Source organism: Neolamprologus multifasciatus, chromosome 7 (genome assembly GCF_963576455.1).
Source record: "Neolamprologus multifasciatus chromosome 7, fNeoMul1.2, whole genome shotgun sequence".
Taxonomy (NCBI): domain Eukaryota; kingdom Metazoa; phylum Chordata; class Actinopteri; order Cichliformes; family Cichlidae; genus Neolamprologus; species Neolamprologus multifasciatus.
In genome coordinates this window covers 59,442,486-59,465,984 of record NC_140445.1, presented here as the reverse complement: position 1 = coordinate 59,465,984, position 23,499 = coordinate 59,442,486, and the positions used below count along the sequence as shown (strand labels likewise).

Below are 23,499 nucleotides of genomic sequence, written 5' to 3'. Positions count from 1 at the left end.
TGAAGGCCACGTCAAGATTTTTCAACAAGAACTTGTATTTCGAGGCTGGAAAAGCTTGTTGTGGATCATGCAGAAAATTGTCTGTTATATCTAATGCCTGAATTTTTAAGGAGCCGGTTGATGGAGCAGCTGAACTCTCAAGAGGACTCCTCCTTACTTGTGTCCGGTCTGAAGTGCCTTTGGACACCAAATGAACCTCCACGGCTTTTTGGAAACAGTCTCTGACGTGGCGCCTCTGCAGACTTTAAAAGGAGGGCTGAAACGTATCACTGAATAAACCTGATGAAACGTGGCATGCTGTGCACATCAGAGATGAAACTGGAGCTGCACGTAGTTGCATCAGTGCTCTCTTTGTAACCGAACGCGTAGAGCTATGAAGCTGTGCCATAGATGCAGACTGGTCGTTTTGAAAGGCAAAAAGTCAGTATTTTTTTCATCCTGTGTATTGTGGATGTCATTGCATTCTTGTCACCGCCACTTTCCCAGAAAACGAAGGAATCGGCCCACATCAGCTTATGTGGTTTATTAGTGATGAACCTTTTTAAAGAGGTGTATGTTTTGCTTCTGTCTGTTCAGAATAAAATAGTTTTTGTAAGGTAGGGAATGTTTTATTTCATGTCCGTGTCTGTGTGTAGCTGCATGTTGCTTTGGTTTTACTGATTTAATTTTTAAAAACAATTGCATTATTTGAAACGGAAAGTCGAGACTTGAGCACCAGTTGCTCCACCAGAGGCAGGACCTGAACTCTTGGGCTTATATTTTCCAGGCTATTTGCCAGTTTGCTACTGCCGCTGTCCATACTGGTTTCTGCCACAAGTTTAGTCATGTTCGATATTTGGGCTCCAGACGATGTTGTCTGGTGGATTATTGCTGCTATTATCAACATGTCTGGGCCGTCTTCCCAGGTTGTGAATAAATATTAGTTTACTGAAACTTCAGCTGAAACTTTGGTCGATTATTTATTTTTAAATGATTTTTTGGCTCTGATAGAAACACCCTTCAGTCTGCAGTTGCATGGCCCTTGGTGATGTGCACTGTCTTGAGTAATTACATTGTTCTCTTTGTCCCCAACACCCCCCTCATGTGAGGAGATTAGCTCAGAGTAATTTGTCAGATGTGATAAGGCAGTGCTTGGAGCAACTAAGAAAGCATAGCGTAAGCTGGGATTTCTGCAAAGTAAAGTCAGTGGTGAGTGCGGAGCTGCTTTGTCTTTACAGTATGGGCCAAGCCGCTGTCCGGACTTGTGGAAGAAGCAAGTCATATGTTACAGAGCTGTATGAATGGTTCAGGTAAGCTTTTGAATTTGTCTTAAATTTTTACAGGAAGTTGAAAACGAATGCAGATTTTCTTTAGCCTTAAATTGATTATTACGTTCATGCCCGGAACAGAACAGACATGGCATGGTGGTGCAGTGGTTAGTACTGCAGACTCAAAGCAAGTTGGTTCTTTGTTTGAACCTGCTAGCTGGGTGGAGCCTTTCTGTGTGGAGGTTGCATGGTTTCCCTGTTCCTGCGTGGGTTCTTTTTAGGTAATCCAGCTTTCTCTCACAGTCCCAAGATGTCCTTGTTAGGTGAAGTCCTGAAACCAGATTGACCATGGGCGTAAATATAAGCTGAGTGGTTGCCTCTGCATTGCCCTGAGTTAGACTGGGTGACCTGTCATTGTTTTATCCAGCTGCTCAACACAGGGGTGAAAATGAATGAAATTTATAGAACAACTTCAAGAGATTTTTTTGTTCAAAACAATCCATGCACATCTATTATCCTGGACTTCAATTCATTCTCTGACTGAAACAAGCAGTTTTACCTCCTGAGGCAACTTTGGAGGGGCAGCCAATCAAAACAAACAACAGGTATAAACAGCAGCTGAATGGGAGCTTTTGACCATATTAGGAAATCTGCTCTCACTGACATCATCCAGAGCCAAGAGTATTACAAAAATCTGAAATGTAGTTTTTAGAGCAATCTGGCGCTCATTGTAATTACTTGCACATATGCTAATTTCATTGTTAAATAATGTTTGAGCATATTTAAAATAAGCATCCATCAGCGCGAGAGTGTACTTTAATTTGGGATCAATACATTTATTTTTACTCTTATTGATTTTAGCATTGTAGGGATTGCCAGTGTATTTAGCCAGATTAGAATTTGTTGTTTTTGCAGGCAAATCTGCAAAACTACCAGCATCAGCAACAAAGTAAAGTATTATCTCCTGTGGACTGATCAGCTTCACTCTGCCATGATGTCATCTGGCCTAATTATCTTGGCACTTGTGCCGCACTCTGTAAATAAGCTTTCAAACACATGTAATCCACACAGGTTGGGGATGGGTTGACCTTAATTCCACTGATTCTCAATTTAAGACACATTTTCTCTAAAATCAGACCCCTCTCTCAAACTACCCTTGTTTTCCAACTCCTTTAATGTATTAAAACACAAACTGTTGTTTTTATCTGTGGCAGAAAGTTTGTTATCGAGTGTCCAAGTGGGCTGATCGCTCTTCACGAGTTTCAAAGGCATTTCTGTGATGGAACTGTGGGCAGTGAGTCAGCAGAGTATGCAGAACAGATTTTCCGCACGCTCGACAGCAATGGGGTAAGCATGACTCTATAGAGTAGGTCTATACAGTACAGGAGTCTTGAAAAAGTATTGAGTCACCACTCACTTCTTTATATCTCCATGAAATCCAGAATTGCAAAGTTTTAACCTCCCAAGACCTTAACTCTTTCATGGCATGCATTTTTAATTTCTCTTTGCTGTATGGGCTGATTGGGACCTGATGAATGTGAAAACAGTGAATTATGTGATTGATTGATTTATTTATTTTAACCTAATTTTTGTTTCTGAGAAAAATGAGATCCACGTATAAGGACATTGGCTTTAAATTTCAATAGAACAGTGGCAGTATAATGTCCTTGTAAGTGGATATCAGGCCCTTGTAGAGCAAAATGTAGTATTCTGGTCTAAAACAACCCAAAATATGATATCCACATATGTGGACGCCAGGTCCTAGGAGGTTAAAGTAAACCTGAGTAATAATTATCCAGGTCTTCCAAAAAAGTATTCATAGAAAAACACCCTTTTTTTCACTCTTTGTGCCTGAAATATTTTAGAGGAATTATTTTTTTCACTTAACACTGAATCATTCAGGCAATAAAAGGGCACCTAATTCAAGGGATGAACCAGTGTTGTCGTCACATAAGTTTAGCGAATAGCCCATTTAAAATTGTATCTGTAGGAAGCCTGGGAGCCAGTCTCAAGAGTACTTAATTTGTTCCAATATCTTTAGATTCAAAGAGATTCAAAGCATTTATTGTCATTTAATCTATGAAAAGTGCCAAAAATTAGATATTTTGACAGGCATAAATTAGTGGTAGTTTTGCTCAGAGATGCATCTGAGCCTTCAGTTGATCCATCTATCAGGTTATCATGCTGAAGCTTAACCTCCTAGGGCCTGGTGTCCACATATGTGGACATCACATTTGGGGTTATTTAGACATAAATACTCAATTTTGCTCTACAAGGGCCTGATATCCACTTACGAGGACATTATACTGCTACTTTTCTATCGAAACGAATATCCTCATATGTGGCTCTCATTTTTCTTAGAAACAAAAATTAGGTAAAAAAAAAATAAAAATCTGGTAATTCTTTGTTTTTACATTCATCAGGTCCCAATCAGCCCAAATATCAAAGAGAAAATAAAAACGCATGCCGTGGAAGAGTTCAGGTCTTTGGAGGTTAAAGAGAAATGGTCTCGGTGGAAGGGTGTCTGTGAAGAAACCATTCATATAGAATGGAAATGGGAAGAAAAGGCTGAGGAATGAAAATTACACAAGATCTGGACTGAAAATCAGCTAAAACAGGTCTGGTAGCGAGGTGAATCCAAATGTGAAATGTTTAAATGATTGTCAGAATGTAGGGGTCATGTCAGGGGATGGGTACAACAGTGAGTGTGTAGAGCCATTTTCTAAAACGCAATGGAGGCTCTGTAGGGGGCGGCCAGTGGTGGTGGGGATCTTGTCAAAAAGTACAATCAAATTTTGATCCATCATACCATACCATCTGGAAGGAAACTAATTAGCAACAGCTTCGTTTCTCAGCATGATGGTGATCCCAAACACACTGCCAGTGAATTAAAGGCGTATCTGAGAGATCATCTTGACAGAACTGAACAAAAGGCAGCAAACATCCAAATATCTTTGAATGTCCTTCAGAAATAGTTCTCCAGGCATATTGAAGACAACTAAAAGAAAGGACACGCTTTCATAGTCATGCATCACAAAACTGAAACAAAACATTAACTGTGTGGTGCTTTTTTTTTCTTTTTTCAGGATGGGGTGGTTGACTTCAGAGAGTATGTCATGGCCATCAGCATGCTTATTGAAGGTTCAGCTGTTGAGAAACTGCGCTGGTCATTCAAGCTCTATGACAAAGACCGAGACGGAGCCATCACAAAGGAGGAAATGCTGGAGATCATGCAGGTGTGCAGGCTCTGTGTCGTGGTATATAAAACAGAAGATGTGCCAGATAGTGCAGTTTGACTGATGTGCGTTTCTTTGTTCGTACAGGCTGTTTATAAGATGAACGTGGCTGCTGGTTTAACCAAACCCAACCCACTTACAGCTGAAGAATGCACCAGCAGGATATTTGTGAGATTAGATAAAGACAATAACGGTGAGGAAAGGTGGCAACTTTTCCCTCCTTTTTGCGTGTAATCATACTGCAATGTTATTTCTATGTGTATCAAAGTTGATTATATATGTTTCTATAGAAAAGGTAAATAATCCAATTTAAATAAATAAATAAATCCACCACTAAAATGTGGGTTTTTTTAAAAGTATCTTTAGTAACAACTTTAAACAATAAAAACATCCTTGAAGCCTAATAAGGCATCTAATTGAAGACAAAACTGTAGCATGTATGATGCTGATTAAAAATAACAAAATGCAAATGGGTTGCTCAACCCACAAAATAGGTAAGAGGTAAAAATGTTAATCTAAAAGATATGATTTGCAATACTCTGGATAATATACAGAGGCATATTTTACTGACGGTGGTTCCCCAAATTTAGCCCCAAAACTTTCCATTCACTAGTATCAACCCTCACAGACAGATTATTAACAGTCAGTCCAGTGGTGTTTGTCTAATCGGTGCCCGTCCTTGCAGCGATCATCAGTCTGGAAGAGTTCATAGAGGGAGCGCTGGATGATAATTGGATCAGAGAGATGCTGGAATGTGACCCGAGCACCGTGAAGGTGGAGAGGCCGCTGAAGAGGGACACCGCTTTGGAAAACCCACGGTTAATTTGAAGTGGTTCATTATTTAGGCACACTGGACCAGCCCGTGTTTGGGCTAAAAATTCAAGGAATTAAATTCTATCTTCATCTAACTTTGTCGTAGCTGCTTTAGAGTGCTGTAACATTTGGAGCTTATTTTATCTAGCTTCCACAAGATGAAATGCTGTGTTTTTGTTTTTATGTATTGCTCTGTTCTGGGTTATTAATGTTCCTCAACCATACCAGATTTTAGAAAAAAGTATGAATTTACATATGTAAATCCATAATGTACACATGACACATGTGAGTGAAAAAACAAAAAAAAAGAACTGTTATTATTAAATTCTGCACTTGTGGCCAGATTAACTTGCATAAAGTAATGGACCCTAATAACATTATAAGAATGACATCTCCACTAATGAGGCCTCACCAATGGGTATTCATGCTACATCAAAGTAATTGGGTAATAGACTAATAAAAATTAAAGAATTTTTTTTCACTACTACTACTACTAAATATTTATTTATTTTTACAGTAGATATATAGTGTTAAAACATTTTCTGTGGAAAAAAACATAATTTTTAAACATGTATTTTTGAAATTACAGGACAGTCAATGACCAATGTGATTTTTAAAAAATGTAATTTTTACACATCTATTTCTTAAAATTTACGCTCGGAGAATCATGCTATTATTATTTTTATTTTATTCTATTTTATTTATGTATTTATTTATTTGTATTTTTTTCGTCACTGACGCTTTTACACCACTTGGTGTCGCCTGTACTTCTTTAAAGCTCACTACCCACAAAAGTAAGGCCTCCAAGAATTTAAGGAATACGTCTCTTCCCTGATCCAGGAAAACATGGGAAATTTCATTTTTACGTTACTTAGCTCGACGGACCGCTGTGTGTGAAAGCTGTTGGTTGTGACTATTCCTACATCAAGATGACAATAAAAATGTTTGTTTTGTTTGTTGTTGTTTTTCAAACAGTTTCTGGTTTCTCTGAATCATTTCCCGTACCGGAGATGACTGAATCTCCCGCAGAAAACTCACAGCTCCTATGTTAGGCACGTTACAGTGAACGCACCAGGACTCCCATTTAAATTCCAGGCCAATCCAAGCCTGTAGCAGGGGTGGGATTTTTCAGCCATGACAGGCAAAGTTTTCCAGCGACCCTGTCACTTCGACATCATGGCGTAGCGATGTGCACGGACGGCAGGGTCGTACTGGTGGGCACGGAGAAGTTCAGAACACAACTTTTGTGGATTTTTCTCAGAAAAAACGAGAAGACGAAACTACGGAAGCGCTGAAATTCTTCGAGAAGAGTTTGGGTACGCGTCCGTCTTGAGGCTACAGCTGTGATTTATTGTTGTAGTCTGCTAAAGTTACCGTTTAGTCCGAACAAGCTGCCGCAGTTGAGGCTCGCGCAGATGCGCGCGCATGTCTCACAAAGCGACCGTTTTATGGTCACTTTTCTAACTTTTTATAACCAGCAGGTCCCTGAGCTGTTAGGTTTTGTCTGGTTAGTGAAATCTGACTCGTATTAGTGAAAACTGACTCGTTAACACTGTAAGAAACGAATGACGCAAAGTGTCCTAAATACCCGACTGTAGACAAAACGTTAATGTTTCAGCTTTACGTTAAATATGTAACAGAAGCTAACTGGAAGAAGTCTGTTTATGACCTGCCACATATCTAATCTCTGCACTGTGCCATTGTTTTCCATCGCCTGAGGCTGCTCTTACCCTCTTTCCCCCTCTGTGTTTTTATCGGTTTCTAAAGTAACATTCATTTGGCTTCATTTGCCTTGCCCTAGGTGCTGAATTAGTGGGATTTAGCTTTAGTAGTGATCGTGAACTGCCCCCGAATGTGAAGTAGACTTTCTGGAGTTCCTCTAAGAGATGTGGAACTTAATCAGTTGTTGTGTTATAGTTTGGCCTTTTTGTTTCTTAAAAAAAGCTCTTGAAAGCAGCACACTTGTCTGGAAACCAGATGTTGCCAACAGTAATTTTGGGAGCTTTTCCTTGAATTCATTGATTTACTAACTTAATCCCCTTTTTAATGCTAATTGTAAGCAGTTTATGTCTTTGCTCTTTGTTATTCACACACTCCCAGGGGTCACTTTTCAGCATCTTCCTGTCTTCACCGCATTGCAGCCAAAAAAGGAAATGCAAGGAGTTTATATTAAGAAAAATTCCCCAAAAAACAAGCCTACTGTTGTTTGCAGCAGCATAACCAATCTTCTGTATGGCGTGTATATTATTCAGTGTTGCATTTCATTGCATGTGCATGAAGATGAAGGACTTCTTAGTCAAGTTAAGACACAAGTTGTGCATTTGTGAGTAATATGAAAAGAATGTGTGATTCCATCCAACACAAATGAACTTCTGCCACGACTGTGCACATACATGCAGGCAGGAAAAGCTCTTGGAAGCCCTTCTCACATGAAACACTTCATCTTAAAAACTACATTACTTAAAAACTTTTCCTTTTGGAAGCTGTGTTTACATTGCTACATCACTAATTGCTTGAATACCATTAAGGTTTTTCATGATTTTATTTCCAGCCAGTCTAAAGTTAGAGAGAAAATTCCCTGTCCACTTTTCAAACCTCTTGCCGGGAGGTATAAAAGTAAAGATAGGCATCCAGGTATTCAGCCATGTTGGAAATAGTTGCAGGTTATTCCTGCAGGTATCTGATGAATACTCTAGATGTGTCCACACATACACCAAATCCCTGCAGGCACAGGAGTTTACTGCTTATGGCTAAGTAAAGTAACCTCAATAAAAGCCCACTTTTAATCAGGAAAAACATTGGGAATATAGGTATTTTTTGGCCTCTTGTATATGATAAATATCTTAGATACTCTTCTGATTTCTAAATGAAAAGCAGTGAGTTGATTCCTTATTTTGTGCTAAATATACTGTTTTCTGTCTGTGGTAGAAAAGGAGTTTGGCTTTTGTCATAGAAAAACTGCGTAAAGGTGAAGAATGAGTCAAGGCCTGCATGAGTCAAAACATATAAAGTGTTATTATGTGGGCCTACGCTGTCATGTCCACGGAAATTGCCACGTAACTTGGATAAAAACAGACTAAGTAAAACAAACTGTGGTGTGATTTTGGCCTGGTTTGTCTTTTCTAGTCTTTTCTAACATGACAGCTTTTCATCTCAGTACAGACTGCTATCAGTTTTTACAGGCACATGCAACTATCTGTGAAAGAAAATGAGCCAGAGGCTTGTGTTTTGTTGTGTGCTGCTGCCACATGTGCTGAAGCATAGTTCGCTGGTCACGTGTAACTCAGGAATTAAGATACACTCTTTATTTTCTTTCTATACCACAAGTACTGGAGCTCTTAGGGGAGCACCCAGTGAAGTAGGGTTATGTTGCCTAAAGGGACCTGAGCTGCAGGATTTGAAAAGCAATTATAGTGGGCCACTCTCCCTCCTGTATTCATTGTTCTCTGCATGTCTCTGTGAATTACATGGCTGATTTCACCAAGGGGAAAAGCTGCTTTTGCATGTTCTTTCAGTTTACTTTTGAGACTAAAAAGAGTATGCAGGCAGGTGTCAACTGTAGCATTGCAATGCCGTTTTTTTTTCCCTCCCTCCCAGCCTTTGTGTGCTTATGCAGCTCAGTCAAAACAAACCAGTATGATGAACAATAGAGCTCTCTGTTTTGTCTTATGGCTGGTGTAAGTGGTGCTTATAGACAGGCAGACAGAGGGACTCTGTTTGAGAGCGATGCTTGCTCATTGGGAATTTTGAGATGTCTCCTTTGATGGCAGTCTTGGACAGATGCTTTACATGCATCATAAAGTAAAAGTGCTTTGTTACAGTTTGTCATATATAATATGTACCGGTCTCTTTCAAATGTGGAAAATTATGACATTTAATGAACACTTGTTTTGTAATTCAAAACAATCACTTGTTCCAGACCCTTAAAAAAAAAAAAAAAGGGCACAGACTGTTACCTTGGCTGGTTTCTAGACAACCATCTTATGTTTACACATAACTAAAGCAACATGGAGGCTTCCTGGGACTTGAGGAAAGAGTGCATGTCCCTGTAATTAGGAATTCTTTTTGCTGTGTCCATCCTACATCCAGGATGAAGCTGTGGAAGTGCTCAGAAGGCTGTTTGCACTTATTAGCAGGCTTCAGAGCAGCATGTCTGGTCTTGAGCTGCTGTTTGAAGTATGTTTGCTAAAGGCCATGTGCTAACCCATATTTGCTTTTCTGATGTGATAGAAAAGCTGACTCAGGCTTTTGAAGGGGATGCCCTGCAGGTCTGGATTCCAGTTTTGTCTCATCATGATCCAAACTCTGTGCTGGCTGCTGTGAAATGCTGAGATATCGCCACAATAAAAGCCTTCCCTCAATCTGTTTGTAGTTTATGCATTTCAAGCAGTGCTGGCAGGATGTCCTTTTTCTTTTCTCAAGTTGCACAAACCTCACCAATAGCACACATGCCCATAAATCTGTAATGAGCCTGGAATCAAACAGCAGACCAGCAGCCAGGTAAACATTTCCGTATCATAAAATAATTTCATCTATATTTGCTTTAGCCCAGAGAACTTCATAAAAACAAGCTCAAAGAGCGAACCAAGCTGCTGCAGTACACAAACAGTCAGATTAGACAATAACTTTATTTTTAAATTGTTTTTAATTCTTTTTTTTTTTTTTTTTACCACTAGTTTGCAGGTAATTTTTATTGGCTCTTTGTAAACTGGCATCAGCTGAAGGATAGATGTTCATCAATCCACCCAGTCCTTTGTTGGTTATCATATCCCTGAGATGAGGATTCAAGCGTCAGAAACTGTTAAGGGAGCACTCAGCACTGGCAGTAGATATGGGCAGATGTTGTCCCATTGTTTCCGGTTTCACATCACGATGCTAACAGCATTCACATTATCAGCAGACTCTTAACATCTGAGATTTTACTTTTCTGTTTGTAATGACTAAAATATTGAAAAGCTGTTCTAATTTACTAACTTCTAAACTGCTTTTCTGCCTGCAAAAGCAAAGTGAGTGAAATCCAACTTTGTCAAAGTGTTAATTGAGCAGCTTAACCATGCACTGAGCAGTATACTGTGAACAGCAGCCGAATCAAAGCTTGCAAGGATGTTAACCAAGGATCCAAAGATGGCTCTGATGTTATAATTGTGTTAACAAGAGAGTGTAATTAAAATTAAAAAAAGTAAAAAATGTACATTAGTACCCCTGCACACTACTGTAGCTGATATTATGTCAACTATTTCTTAGTTCTAGCTTCTAAATTATATTGACTTTTGAATTCGTGCTGCTTATTAGCAAACCAAATTCTTATATAAACTAGCATGATTTGTATAATTAATCAATTAGTCAGTTTAGTTTAGATTTTAGCTGACAACCATTCAAAGGTCATCCCTTGCAGGGTTTCTAATGGGTTGCAATTGATTTTTCGGGGTGTCTACACACACAGGCATGAAATATTTATGGATATATGTGCAGAAATATTTGTATACCAGCCCTCGTCCTTCCATGGAAACATTGTAAAATGCTCGAATTCTGCCCCGCCTTTTCTAAATGTCAGGTCTTTTGCAAAATGTGTAGTAAGCAGCTACTGTTGTTACTGAGAGAAGCATTTTTACACACATTCAGGATTTTACTGTTGGAAACCACCCAGCACTTTACTGTGGACCAGTGGCATGCTGGGTGCTCATCTCCTCTCAGTCTGCTGTGTGTTGTGTCGAGTCTTGTGTTTTAGTACATGCTTCTTTTACACATAATGGAAACTGTGACCACAGAAATGCTTAAATAACAGTGCTCAGTCTGTGGGTGGTTTCCATAAAGTCTGAAACTGGTGGAACGTCCCAGTGCTGGGCACTCCCAGGATTGAAGGTAGCTGAATAAAGAAGAGGTGTCAGTGGATGTTTGTGTGCACATGAACATCTCTATTTGCATGCTTAAACATGTACAAATATACAGCAGGGTCTTTCGAACATCAGAAGAGAAAGCGACTGCTGTGTTGTTTGGGCAAATCTCCAAGACTGGGACACGGAAATGCATCTTTATTTCAATCCAAACAAAGTTCCCACTGTCCTGTTGATAGGACATTCAGAATAGTGTTTTAGATATTGGTTTAATTTAATATTATGTGTGGCATTCATTAGTTTTAGAAAATATACATGAGAACTCTTCAGCACAGAGTTAAAGAACAGGAAGTTAAAGGAACTCAACAAAGCACCTGATTTTGTTTGTTTTTTGTTTTGTTTTTTAAGCTGCCAGAGATGCCTTGCTATCATATAACCATGCAAAAACTGACTTATTTTTATACAGTCAAACCCTACTCAGAATTATGGTGTTTTACCAGCTGTTAAAGACTCGAAATTCATGGCTCAAAGAAACCCAACAGTATTGCAGCTGAATTAATGTTTAATGATACACAAAATTACTTTTTAAAAGGCCTTGATCCAAGCAGGCAGTGTGTTATCAGATTTAGCCGCCTCCTCATAACACAACGTGTGTAAAAGTGATTTGGCTGCAGTTTAAAAAATATATATATATATATATTTTTTTTTTTTAAGTTGTGAAAAATGAATGTGGTTAGCTGTGACAGAAACAACTGGCATATCAAAATATGCATAACATCAGATCAAAATCAAAATTCTTAGCAAAACACAATTTTTATCTTACAGCACCACGGTGCGCTAGGTTTCTGCCACTTTGCTGCCATCCATACGTCAAAATTTGTAATCATTATTCCCAACTGGGTCTCTAACAATTTTGATTTGCCTCTGCTAATCAGGAAATTTTATTTTGTTTCGTTTTGTTTATTGTGGCTCAAAGAAGTTTTTAAAAATGTATGACTGGTTAAAGCTGGAACATTAAAAATAATCATCCTGTTCAAGAGTGAACTGGAAATACATAACAATAAAAGTTTATTTTATGTTCATGAGCAGGCATGTTTGAAAAAATAAAAAATCTGTAGCCTGTAAGTTGAAATGTGAACTGAACTGTAGTTTAAAAAATAGTTTTAAAACATTTACTGTGTTTCGGGGCTAACCCTTTAAACTGGTTTTATTGGTCTTTATAGGTTTGTCAGTGACTGAAGATGATGTCTGATGCCAGCGACATGTTGGCTGCTGCTCTTGAGCAGATGGATGGAATTATAGCAGGTAAACCTCTCCCGTTAAAAAGCATCAGCGCAATATTTTACCATGACTTTTAGTACTCGTGAAAGCCTAAAGCAACAAAGTCTCTGCAGGTCTTCCAGGTTGAGTCAACATTGATAAGCCCTTATCTGGTGTCTTGTTATGGCTTGTTGCACAGCTGACATTCAAGCTGTCATGTGATATCTTGTGCTCCATCTAGCCTTTATTCTTTGCACTTTGAGTCTGTGTAACTCTAAACCAGTGGTTCTTAAACTTTTTCTACCCCTTTTAAAAGCTGGGAAAAGTTAATGCCCCACCCCATGTATTTATCAGTCTTTAGCAATAAAAGAATCCAAGTGAAGGTCAATCTCATAGCATCATTTTTTTTTTTTTGGGGGGGGGGGTCGTCCCTTCTTTTTTTTTTACCTATGTAAATCTCATTCAGTCACCTATATGCATTACATTTCTCTCCATATCCCTTCCCCCCTCAGTGGGTCTATGCCCAGATGTCTGTTCACCTGTTCAGAGTAATGTTACAATGCTTGTGTGTGTGTGTGTGTGTGTGTGTATATATATATATATATATAATATATATATATATATATAAAAAACAAATGACTTGGCATGACATCATTTGACATGAACTGGTGAAAAGTCGAGAGAAAAAGAAGTTCTTTAGTCTGATCAATCAGTATTGATGTGACGAGGTGTATTAGTGCTTGTGACATGGGTAACATGCAAATCTGTAAAGGTGCTATTGATGCTGCAGCTTAATTGTAATGTATTCTGCCATCCAGACAATGTCTTTAAGATCTTTGATTATGTTAGCAAGATTATGCCAAACCAGATTCTACTTTAATTAAAGTAGCAAAGGTCTATAAGAAGGGTCCAGAAAGGAGAGGCAAACCTGTTGTAAGGATGGAACATTTGTGACTTTGCCAGCCTTTTGTGTCCTCATCAGAAGGCTTAAAATGTTGCTAGAAAAAGAGGTGATGCAACACAGTGGTAAACATGTTCCAACCTTTATGAAATACACTTTTTTTTTAACATACGCTTTTTCTTTTACTCACTAAAGCTTGTCAACAAACATCACATGCAGCATAAGATGACACTGCAGTCTGTCTCTGGACTAATTTTATCCTCATATTTATTCCTGTTGTGATTCTTTTGTCTCAGGTTCCAAAGCTATAGACTACTCCAATGGTTTGTTTGACTGCCAGTCGCCTACGTCACCTTTTATGGGTAGTTTGCGAGCGCTTCACCTTTTGGAAGACCTAAGAAGTGTCCTAGAGTTGATGGACTCTGAGGAAAGGGAGAGTCTACGATGCCAGATCCCCGACTCCACAGCTGACAGCCTTGTTGAGTGGCTCCACGGTCACATGGTAAGACCCTTACTTGTAGATGTTAGAAATATCAGTTGGATTCATGGAAAGAGATAAAGTTTATTAGCAGGTCTTTAGAAATTAAAGCAAACAGACCACTTTTTGCTCTTCTGCCATCCAGAAAAGTGTAGCCTCAGGGTAAACCGTTGTAGCGCTCGTGTTGCATTTTCTGTTTTTGAAATCGGTGCAAGTTGTGTAATCTTGCTAGATCTCTCTTGGAAATTAGATTTTTAATCTCAATGAGATTTTTTTACCTGGATAAATAAAGGACTAATAATAAATCAAAAAATCATGGAAGGAGTTTCTCCTGTGATGGCTGGGCATGAAGTCCTTCAAACAAACTGTAGCACAGCTGGTTTGATTCTGATTGTTGCCTGTGCCAAATTAAAGCTGTATTAATACAGAACAGTGTGGGCAAACAGTCTTGTATCCAAGTCCACAAATGGCTTGTTTGCTAAGCGAAAACGCAGAACAATTGTCCTGCTCTGCTGGGTTCCCATGGAATCCAAGAAGGATTAGCTGTGTTGGTGTCACAGTTGATGTGCAGCAAGAAACGCACAGACTTCTTGTGAATCAGGGCAGTGACTGGCTGCAGGCCAGTGAGAGTTTTTGTGTAATGCTGTAACCCACTCTGTGTACAGCAGTCTGAATGTGAGCTCTCCATTTCAACCATCTAAGGTTTTATTTGTGCAGGGTGAAGTGGTGTAGCTGCTCAGGCACTTTGATGTGAAGAATTTCAGCTGAGAACATTAGTAGACATTAAAGAGTTCTTCTAATAATTTATTTTTCTCTCCCCAGTCTAACGGACACATTTCATTGGGTGGAGGTGACCACTACCAGGAGAGGCTTTCACGACTAGAGAGTGATAAGGAGTCTCTTGTGCTTCAGGTACCTGCCTAGCAGTAATTCCATAATTTTACCATCTCCTCCACCGTCTATTTTCTGTAAAAGTCCTGTGAAGCTCATCGATGTTACTTCTCCCTCTCATCGACCAGTCAAAAACAAGAAGGGGCAGGACTTGCGTTATCAACACTGTAAACAATGGCAGGGGAGAAAACCATTTTTGTAACCTAGCAACATCAAGCATTGAAAGAATGCTTGAAGCTCTAAAAATTAGGTCAGGAGTTTGACACACAAAAAACACTTACTGATAAATATTGTTTTACTTAAGAAAATACTCCTAGTACTTAAACCAACGCAGAGTTAAAAGGTGAAAATGGAGCACAGCCTGACGTCCTTAATAAACTCAATAAATCTGCTGCAGCTCTGAAAACGTCAAGAAACTGCGAATTTCTGAATAATAGTTCACATAATGCTTTATTATTGAATTCATTTTTGTTTGTTGATTTTTAATGAATTTCCCTGGGGTGGCAAATGGTTACTAATGTAATTATTAGACAGTGTTTGTATAATTTATGGGTAGCTACAGGTGGACTCTCCAGGATCTGGAAAGGAACTGAAACATTGTAAAACCTAACTGGAGGTTTCAAAGCTTGCTCGTGTTTCTGCCCCACATGCAAAAGATTTATTGCACTTGAACTGTGATCAGATTTGTTTAGTTCTCTCCCTCACTGTTTTTAGGAGCAGGGTATCTGTATGTGTTGATTGCATGATTCTACAGCTGCCGCCACCCCTGACGCACTAAGAGAGATTTCTCTTCTGACTTGAAACTCTTAAAAATCTATAATAGTACAAAGAGTGGAACTGATAACTTTGGCTCGTCATGTTCTTTAATAACTTGGCCCTTGGTTTGTTTAATATCAGGCTTTGCTGTCCTTTCTAAAAATGTGTTACCTTGTGTTCATGCAGGTGAGTGTACTGACAGACCAGGTTGAGGCTCAGGGGGAGAAGATTCGGGATCTGGACTTGTGTTTGGATGAGCACAGGGAGAAGCTCAACGCCACAGAGGAGATGCTGCAACAGGTCTGTGTGTGTTTGTGTGTTTGTCTTACACTCTGAGGACGGGAAGGCTGTTCCCAAACCAAAGCCCCCCAGTAGTGAAAGTTGCAAATGGACATATGGTGCAGATGTGTTTGGGTGGTGCTGACTCTCAACTGGAAGAGCTGAGTTCACACCCTCCTGTCAAGTAAACATCTACTGTGTGCACTGCTGTGCTAAGTTTATAAGTGGATGTAACAGGGGCGTCTTGTTAAAACTGTTACTCATTGAGGTTTTGCAAATGACTTTTTGTGTCTCCACCTTTACACAATAATTCCTGTACTACCAGTGTTGTTTACACAGATTATTTGTTTGTTATTACAGGAGCTTCTGTGTAGAACTACTCTGGAGACTCAGAAGCTTGAGCTTATGTCTGAAGTGTCCAACCTTAAGCTGAAACTCAACAGTATGAAAAAAGAGAGGCTTGACTTTGATGACGGATTTAGGGACAGCGAGGTGAACTAATCCTCTTTGTTTCTGAATGTTTCTTTTCTATCTCACTTAACGCACACAGACACACGCACACACACAGACACACAGACACACACAGGCTCAACAATAATGAAACACTCATTTATTTTGTCCTAAACCTCGGGGAGAGAGGATCCCGTCTTATTATCAGTCTCAAAGTCATTTTTATTCCTTGTTAGTATTTGCTAAACTAGCAATTGAAGGTATACCCACATTATTGTAATATTAATTGGAATTTTTTTTTGTTACTTTATTAGACAAGATTTTTATAAAGATGTTGTCAGTCATTTGTTTACTAGAGATGGGAAGCTCTCTGCTTCCCAGATAGACCGAGCAGAATGTCTGGAAAGCTTTCAAACACGTCATGGTCTTGTTGTAGCAGCGCGGCCATCTCTTCCACCCCGCTGGAACAAAAAGCTGCTGTCCGTGTTCCGCCTCACAGCACATAAATCACTTCTTTTCTACAGGCAGCTTCCCCTCATTTTGTCACTGCTGCTGCTTGGAAGCACTGATTTGCTGCTTTCAAATGCATTTGTAGTCACTTTATAGAACTTTTTGCTGATACAAGTCACATTTGCAAGATGGGAGCAGTTAATGAGATGTTAAAATTATTCACTTAAATTTCATTTTGGAATCTTAGAGTTAAATTTTTATCTAGAGGACAAAAAAAATGTGTGTGTGTGCGGGGGGGGGGGGGGAATTATCCTTCAGTATTTAAGGTGTGACCTGTTCTTTGTTTCTTTTGTCAGGATTTGATTCTCGAAATTAATGAGCTGCGGTACAGACTGACTGAACTGGAGACTGAAAAACTACAGTATGAAAAGAAACTTAAATCCACTAAGGTGAGTCATCCCAGAGCCCTTTACTGGCTGTGTATGTATCTTAAGGACTAGTTTTACCCTTTTTTAAACAGCCAAAATCCACCATTCTGTTTAAAGTCAATACTTAACAGCTGAAATGTTCTTTTATGCCCTTTAAAAAAATATAATATCTGTACATCTCTTGTTACCTGGATAAAGTTATTCATGCAACCATTTCAGCTGCTATTTGTATAGTATTATGCTGTAGTCACAGTAGGGAAAACAGTGGTTTGAGACCACAGCACAGCCAGAATTTTTGCAACTATGCAATGAGCTTGGGATCTTGTTGCCTTGGAAATGGTTCCTTTGCAGATGTGGACGAGGACTGTGATCACTCAGTCAGCTGGTATTTGCAGAGCGGATTTGATGGATCAAAATGGTGATAATACAGTGTCGGTTTTAAATTGAAATGGGGTTGAGTTGGCATTTACAACCCTAATTCCTAAAAAGTTCCGATGCTGTGTAAAATCTGAAGGGGAGGGGGGAAACTGAATGCAATCTATTCATCCATCCATCTATGTTTTCTTTCGTTTATCCGGGGCTCTGTTACACTATTGGAGCAGCAGCTTAAGCAGAGAAGCCCAGACCTCCCTCTCCCTGGCTAACTCCTCCAGCTTTTTCAGGGAAATACCAAGGTGTTCCCAGGCCAGCTGAGAGATATGTCTCCAGCATATCCTGCATCTGCCCTGGGACCTCCTCAAGGTGGCAGATGTCTCACCCAGGAAGCGCCCAGGAGAGATCCTAGTCAGATGCCCAAGCCACCTCAACTGGCTCCTTTCAACATGGAGGAGCAGCGGCTCTAATCTAAGTGTCTCCCGGATGGCTGAACTCCTCACCTTATCTCTAAGAAGAGGCCAGCCACTCAGTAAAAGCGCATTTTTCTGCCCCTTGTATCTGCGATCTCGTTCTTTCAGTCACTACCCAAAGCTCGTGACCATAGATGGGACGTACACCGACCGGTAAATTGAGAGCTTTACATTCACGCTCAGCTCTCTCTTCACAACAATGGACCCGCACAGCATCCGCGTCACTGCACCCAGAGCACCAATCTATCTTTCGATCTCCCACTCAATTCTCTCCTCCCTCATGAACAAGACCCCGAGATACTTAAACTCCTCAACTTGGGGCAGGAATTCATCCCTGACCCAGAGTGGGCATTCCACCCTTTTCCGCCTGAGGACAATGGCCTCAGATTTGGAAGTGCTGATTCTCATTCCCACTGCTTCACACTCTGCTCCAAACTGCTCTAGTGTGAGCTGGAGGCCATCATCTGATAAAGCCAGCTTAATCACATCATCTTTGAAAAGCAGAGAGGAGATTCTGAGACCACTGAAACGAAAAGCTTCCGCCACTTCTACACCTCCTATGGACAGAAAGTCCATAGGAGTTCTAACTTTTTGGAATTTTTTTGTACTTGCAATGTGTTTGTGATTAATCTGCAAAAATTGCAAATCTGTTGACATATGTGGCCAATCTGTTGCTGTCTACGTACACAGAATTTTACATCAAAAAAATGTATTTATATTCAGGGTCCAGCCAGAACATCATAAATTTGAAACAGAAATTTCAAAGTTTCTCCACAAATGGTGCCACACTGCTGCAGGATGGTGATTCAGCTTCTTCAAAATGACACTGGTGCTCAGCAGCCTTCCTTTTTATGTGGGATATAACCACAATGCAACCACTGACTTGAGTCCTCTATTGCAAAAAGGCTCATCATAGATGATTTGCACTCACTGGAACAGTGACTCTGGTGTTATGAATTAGATGACATATTGACAAACCTTTACCAAATTGTCTGAGAAGGACTTCAGTTATTTTGAGTCAAATTGCCTTCTGCCAGGTAACTGATGCAATTGCTTTGAAGGTGGTCAGTCAGAGGCTGGGGGGTTACTAACCACCATGTTTTTTTCCTCTCTCCTGGTCCCAAAGAGTTTGTCACCCTTTTGCCTCTTAATCCAATTCCATTAACAACATCTAAGATTTTTTCGTGTTATTTAGGATTTTTTTTCCTTCTCATTCAGAGATTCTCATGGCTGTTTGAATGCTGTGAATTTAGGTTTTGGTTGCAAAAGGAAACGAGTTCAAATATCAAATGGACCCTTAATTGTTACAACACAGGCAAGAAAATTGTTTGTTTTACAGTTTGAAAAGAGAAGTTAACCAAGAACACAAAAAGCTAAACTAAACTAGGTGAAGGCCAGCTGACTATCAGACTGCCACCACCCTTTTATATGCTGACGTTAGAAAAGGTGAAGGAGGGACTCTGCTTACTAGAATTTTCCAGATGATTGCTTTGGATGTTTTCTATCGTATGCTTCTTGAACTGCATGTAGTAACTGCGTGTAGCTTTGGGGGTTTTGTTGTTTGTTGCGGTGCCTACTTTTAATCTGCTTTAGTGGTCATTTTCCTGGAAATTTAGATATTCAACATTTCTTGATCTCTTTTTATCTTCTCTCCTTCCCATTTCTGTTTTCTTCTTCTTTCCGTGGCTTGTCTCTTTACTGCTAGTCACTAATGGCCAAGCTTTCTAGCCTGAAAATCAAAATGGGCCAGATGCAGTATGAGAAACAGAGGAAAGAGCACAAACTCCAGGCGATGAAGGTCGGCTTTTCCCAGGATGACTGTTGTGCTTGCTGTATGATTATGGTTTTTTGACCTCTCCCTTTGGCACCTCTTCTTCTTCTTCTTCTTTTTAATTTTTGAGGCATAAAACGATTAAATCTGGTTAGATTCTGTTTTCACGCTCAAAAATGTATGTATTTTTGCAAATAATTTACTTGACCACGCATCACTGCATTTTGCTATAATGCATGGTTAAGTCAAGTGCAATCAGAAACACCACTTCCTTAAGTCTGCATTTACTAGGCACCAATTTTAGCAAATGCTAATTTTTAAACCACAAGTATGCTTTAATGCTGGGCTTTTGTTGAGAGTTGGCAGAGTTCTTCTTTCCTATCCCTCGCTACAATTGTCCCACTCATTTCCTTTTTCTTCTTTTTTTAATCCACTCTATTATAACATGTACAAGATATGTCTCTGTGCTTGACTCCTGCTTTGGTCATTTAAACATGTTGGTGTTTTCTTTTTAGAAATGGCTTGCATATTTAATAATATCCAAACACTTCCAGAGATCAGTGTTTATCACCCTCCTCATACTTGTTACCCTCCTGCAGCCTGTGTGCCATGTCGTGAACCCCTGTGTTTTGGTTTGTTTGGACTGGGAGTGGGGGAAGTGGCAAAATCTTCTCACTGTTGTCCCCTGGTGAACAGGAGGAGCTATCCATACTGAGGCGGCAGCTGGAGGGCAAAGACGGAGAGATGAGGAGACTGCAGGACGAGACGGGCTTCAAGGCCATCGGCTTGAACGGTGCAGAGCCCACAGACAGAGGTGGGGAAACCAGACAGATCACACGCCTCGCTGAAGATCAGCATTCCTGATGTTTATTTGGAGCAAGTTTTTACTTTATAATTTCTTGTCCTGTTTAGTCTCTCATCCAGATGAAACTCTTAGAAAGAGGCTGAAAGAAAAACGTAAGGGGGGTTTTTATGTCCGTGATTTTATTATTGCACTCACCTCCACCCCTATTTGCATGAACGAGCATGAGCCATCTGAACTCTGCTTGTCCATTATAACCAGTTCCAGTGCTAGTACCCGACCACAGCGCGCCACATCTCAACTTTTTTTTTTAATGGCACGAATCCTGTCACTGAGTTTTTAATGCCCGGCTACAACAGCAACAAGAACAGTTTGCTTTGTGTTGTTAGCAGGAATGAAGAATGAACTGTTTGTTGTGACCCTTCAGACTGCTTACTCCACCTTCTGACTCATGTCTTCCAACGTTAATCACCTACCTCTCTTCACCAGCAACCTGTGTGTGCGTGTGTGCGCACCCTGCTAACCTGTCCTGCTGTTGTGCTTTTCAGTTTCTTTCATGTACAGCTGTCTTAATAAATGTCCACTTTCCCATCAGTTATATATACTATACTCTACATTCATCTGTATAGAACAGTTTCATTTTTCATGCACAGCACACGCACTCTCCATGATTCTCTATATTGAAGTACAAATTACAAGTGTCCATTTTAAGAATCCTATTGACTAAAGCAAAAACACAAGCTTCCTTCATGTCTTGAGCATACCTTTTAAACATTTACAGTGCAGGTGAGGAAAAATAAGCGAGGCCCCCGAGTTTAATAACTAGTCAAACTTTTCTTGGGTAGAAGTAACCTTGAATAAACATTTGTAGCTGTAGACCAGACCAGTTTAATGTTTAACAGACAGTTTATCCTTAGGACTGCTTCTGCTCAGCCAGATTCTCAAAATGTTTCAGTATAAATGAGTTTCTTGAGGTCATTCTGCAGCTTTTCTATCAGGTTCACTCCAGAAGAAGGATTTTCTTTGTTTGTAGTCATCCTTGAGTAGATTTATCTCAAAGTTTTGGCCTTTTGTTTCACTGCCAACTGGGGATGCAACGATACCAATTTTTTCAAACCGATACGATACCGATACTTGGATCTGAGTACTTGCCGATACAGAGTACAAAAAACGATACTTCTACCACACACACAAATACAATTAATTGGAAGACAGGTTTTATTATATTCCCTGCCGATAAAAAATAAAATCTTAATAAAAATGACCACAAAAAAATTTCAAGTGAAAAATAAGCACTTCTGTTAAATTATTGCAGTCTCCACTTTGTAATTTTACAAAATATCACTGAACTATTGGCACTGTCTCGAGCTTTCAGAATAATAAATAAACACTTCTGTTTGGAATAAAATAAATACAAATTAGGTTTGCGAATAAAATAAACTTTTAAATTATTGCAGAGTGTCCATATTGTAAACAAACAAACAAAATAATTATTATTAAATAAATAATAAAATATAAAAAATTATAAAATAAATAATAAATAAAATAATAATTGGACCCCTAGTGGCCAATCTAAAAAACTACAACAGAAATGACAAGCCACCCTCTGATTAATGAAATAAGTTGGTATCGGTTCATGGTATCGGTTAACTTTTACGAGTATGAGTACACACACACTTTACAGTATCGGCCCCGATACCAGTATCGGTATCGGTGCATCCCTACTGCCAACAATAACAGTTTGAGAGATATAAGCATAATTTGCAGTGTAAAAAAATTAGGAAACTGAACAAGTGGAGGACAAAAAAAGTTCTGTTCATCCATCTGTTGTTCTCAGTGAAAGGGTGGCTGTGAAGAAAGAAGGGAAACTGGTAGAAAAGGCTGAGGTATGCCAAAATACACAAGTACTGAAAGGGACCGCTATCAGAGTGTGTGTCAGTGTGTTGAAAAGTGGAAATGTTTGAGCAAAGGTTAACATGTAAAACACCCGCTCACACCAACACTGTGTGTACGTTTGGTTTCTAAAAAGCAGTGTGGCCGTGATGTTGCTGGACTGACAGCCTGTAATGTTGCATCCTGTATGTTAAATTTTACATATCCTCACATTTTAACACCCTCAAACTTCACACCAGGAACTCTTTCAGTAATCTTTTTCTCTCCTCTCTAGATGTGGAAGTCCAGAGGATGAAGAAGGCAGTGGAGTCTTTGATGGCAGCAAATGAAGAAAAGGTACATGTGACCAACTAGGATTCACCGTGTATCACATCCCAGCTACCCAAAGCTGCTCCGGGGGGGATAAACTGACCTCATTTTTCTTTTTCATTACCTTTTCCTTTGCAGGATCGTAAAATTGAAGAACTGAAACAGTCACTGCTGCGGTACAAGAAAGTACAAGACATGGTGATGTCCGTGCAGGGAAAGAAAGGTTAGACTCAGACTTACAATCTAAAAATTTAAGTATTTTGACAAATTTACATAAAATTTGATTCACAGCATTTAAAAACTGACATTAATGATGTGCTATAATAATTCATTTTAAGCTTTAGCTGCCACACAGACCCTTCAGCTATCCCTGGGTTGCTTGCCTTTTCCCCTTGTTGTTTGTATAGTTTTGTGTGCGAAAACTTTTGAGCTACTTCCTACATCTTGTGAACAGGATCATGTGTTAAATAATTTGATTTTATATTTTGGTCCATTACAGAAACAAAGACAAATGATAATGAGCACGTTGAGAGTTCTGGTGATGGATGGGCCACAGTCCCAGCTAGCCCTCCGTCTGTGGAGTCAGAAAAACAAGAAGGCACGGATGCTGAACAACTGAGAGGGAAAAGCCCAGATGAGGTTTGTGGAGAGGGAGAGGAGATGCAGCAAAGGGCCACGGGTCGGTCTCAAACTTGGTCGGTGCGTCTCAGTCACGTGGCATGCGGTTGCCTGTTCACCCACTAAGCTAAACTGGCACCCATGGTATCACTATTTAAATAGCAGAGAACATGAGATATTTTTAATTTTGCTTTTACTCTTTTTCCTCCCCTGGAGCGACTTCACATATCATTAAACT

At 39.6% G+C, this 23,499-nt stretch overlaps 2 protein-coding genes across 14 annotated transcripts in view; both read left to right on the top strand.

The window, feature by feature from the left end:
- Window positions 1-1,034: 1,034 nt before the first annotated feature.
- LOC146515721 (guanylyl cyclase inhibitory protein) lies at window positions 1,035-5,880 on the top strand. Its single transcript, XM_085165031.1, has 5 exons — window positions 1,035-1,289; window positions 2,462-2,594; window positions 4,334-4,483; window positions 4,571-4,676; window positions 5,169-5,880. Exons 1-5 carry the CDS (start codon window positions 1,219-1,221, stop codon window positions 5,309-5,311), a joined length of 603 nt encoding a protein of 200 aa, XP_085021157.1. The 5' UTR covers window positions 1,035-1,218; the 3' UTR covers window positions 5,312-5,880.
- A 560-nt stretch (window positions 5,881-6,440) lies between these two features.
- The window catches only part of ppfibp1b (PPFIA binding protein 1b), a 32,644-nt gene continuing 15,585 nt past the window's right edge, over window positions 6,441-23,499 (top strand). For 3 of the 13 annotated variants that reach the window (XM_085165017.1, XM_085165015.1, XM_085165014.1), the window contains exons 1-13: window positions 6,441-6,612; window positions 12,354-12,435; window positions 13,588-13,793; window positions 14,592-14,681; window positions 15,603-15,716; window positions 16,056-16,187; window positions 16,952-17,044; window positions 19,574-19,666; window positions 20,336-20,453; window positions 20,552-20,596; window positions 22,609-22,670; window positions 22,782-22,866; window positions 23,143-23,342. In XM_085165017.1, coding sequence (XP_085021143.1) covers window positions 12,372-12,435; window positions 13,588-13,793; window positions 14,592-14,681; window positions 15,603-15,716; window positions 16,056-16,187; window positions 16,952-17,044; window positions 19,574-19,666; window positions 20,336-20,453; window positions 20,552-20,596; window positions 22,609-22,670; window positions 22,782-22,866; window positions 23,143-23,342 — 1,302 coding nt within the window. In that variant the 5' untranslated portion in view covers window positions 6,441-6,612; window positions 12,354-12,371. Of the gene's footprint in view, window positions 6,613-6,644; window positions 10,303-12,353; window positions 12,436-13,587; window positions 13,794-14,591; window positions 14,682-15,602; window positions 15,717-16,055; window positions 16,188-16,951; window positions 17,045-19,573; window positions 19,667-20,335; window positions 20,454-20,551; window positions 20,597-22,608; window positions 22,671-22,781; window positions 22,867-23,142; window positions 23,343-23,499 lie in introns of those variants that run through there. The other 10 variants (XM_085165012.1, XM_085165018.1, XM_085165021.1 and 7 more) reach the window with 10 other exon arrangements.

Excerpts from the sequence above, each read along its gene's own strand:
- LOC146515721 (XM_085165031.1), top strand. The coding sequence starts at position 1,219 with ATGGGCCAAGCCGCTGTCCGGACTTGTGGAAGAAGCAAGTCATATGTT. Across the intron at positions 2,595-4,333 it reads GCACGCTCGACAGCAATGGG|GATGGGGTGGTTGACTTCAG; the intron begins GTAAGCATGACT and ends TTCTTTTTTCAG. Across the intron at positions 4,677-5,168 it reads ATTAGATAAAGACAATAACG|CGATCATCAGTCTGGAAGAG; the intron begins GTGAGGAAAGGT and ends CCGTCCTTGCAG.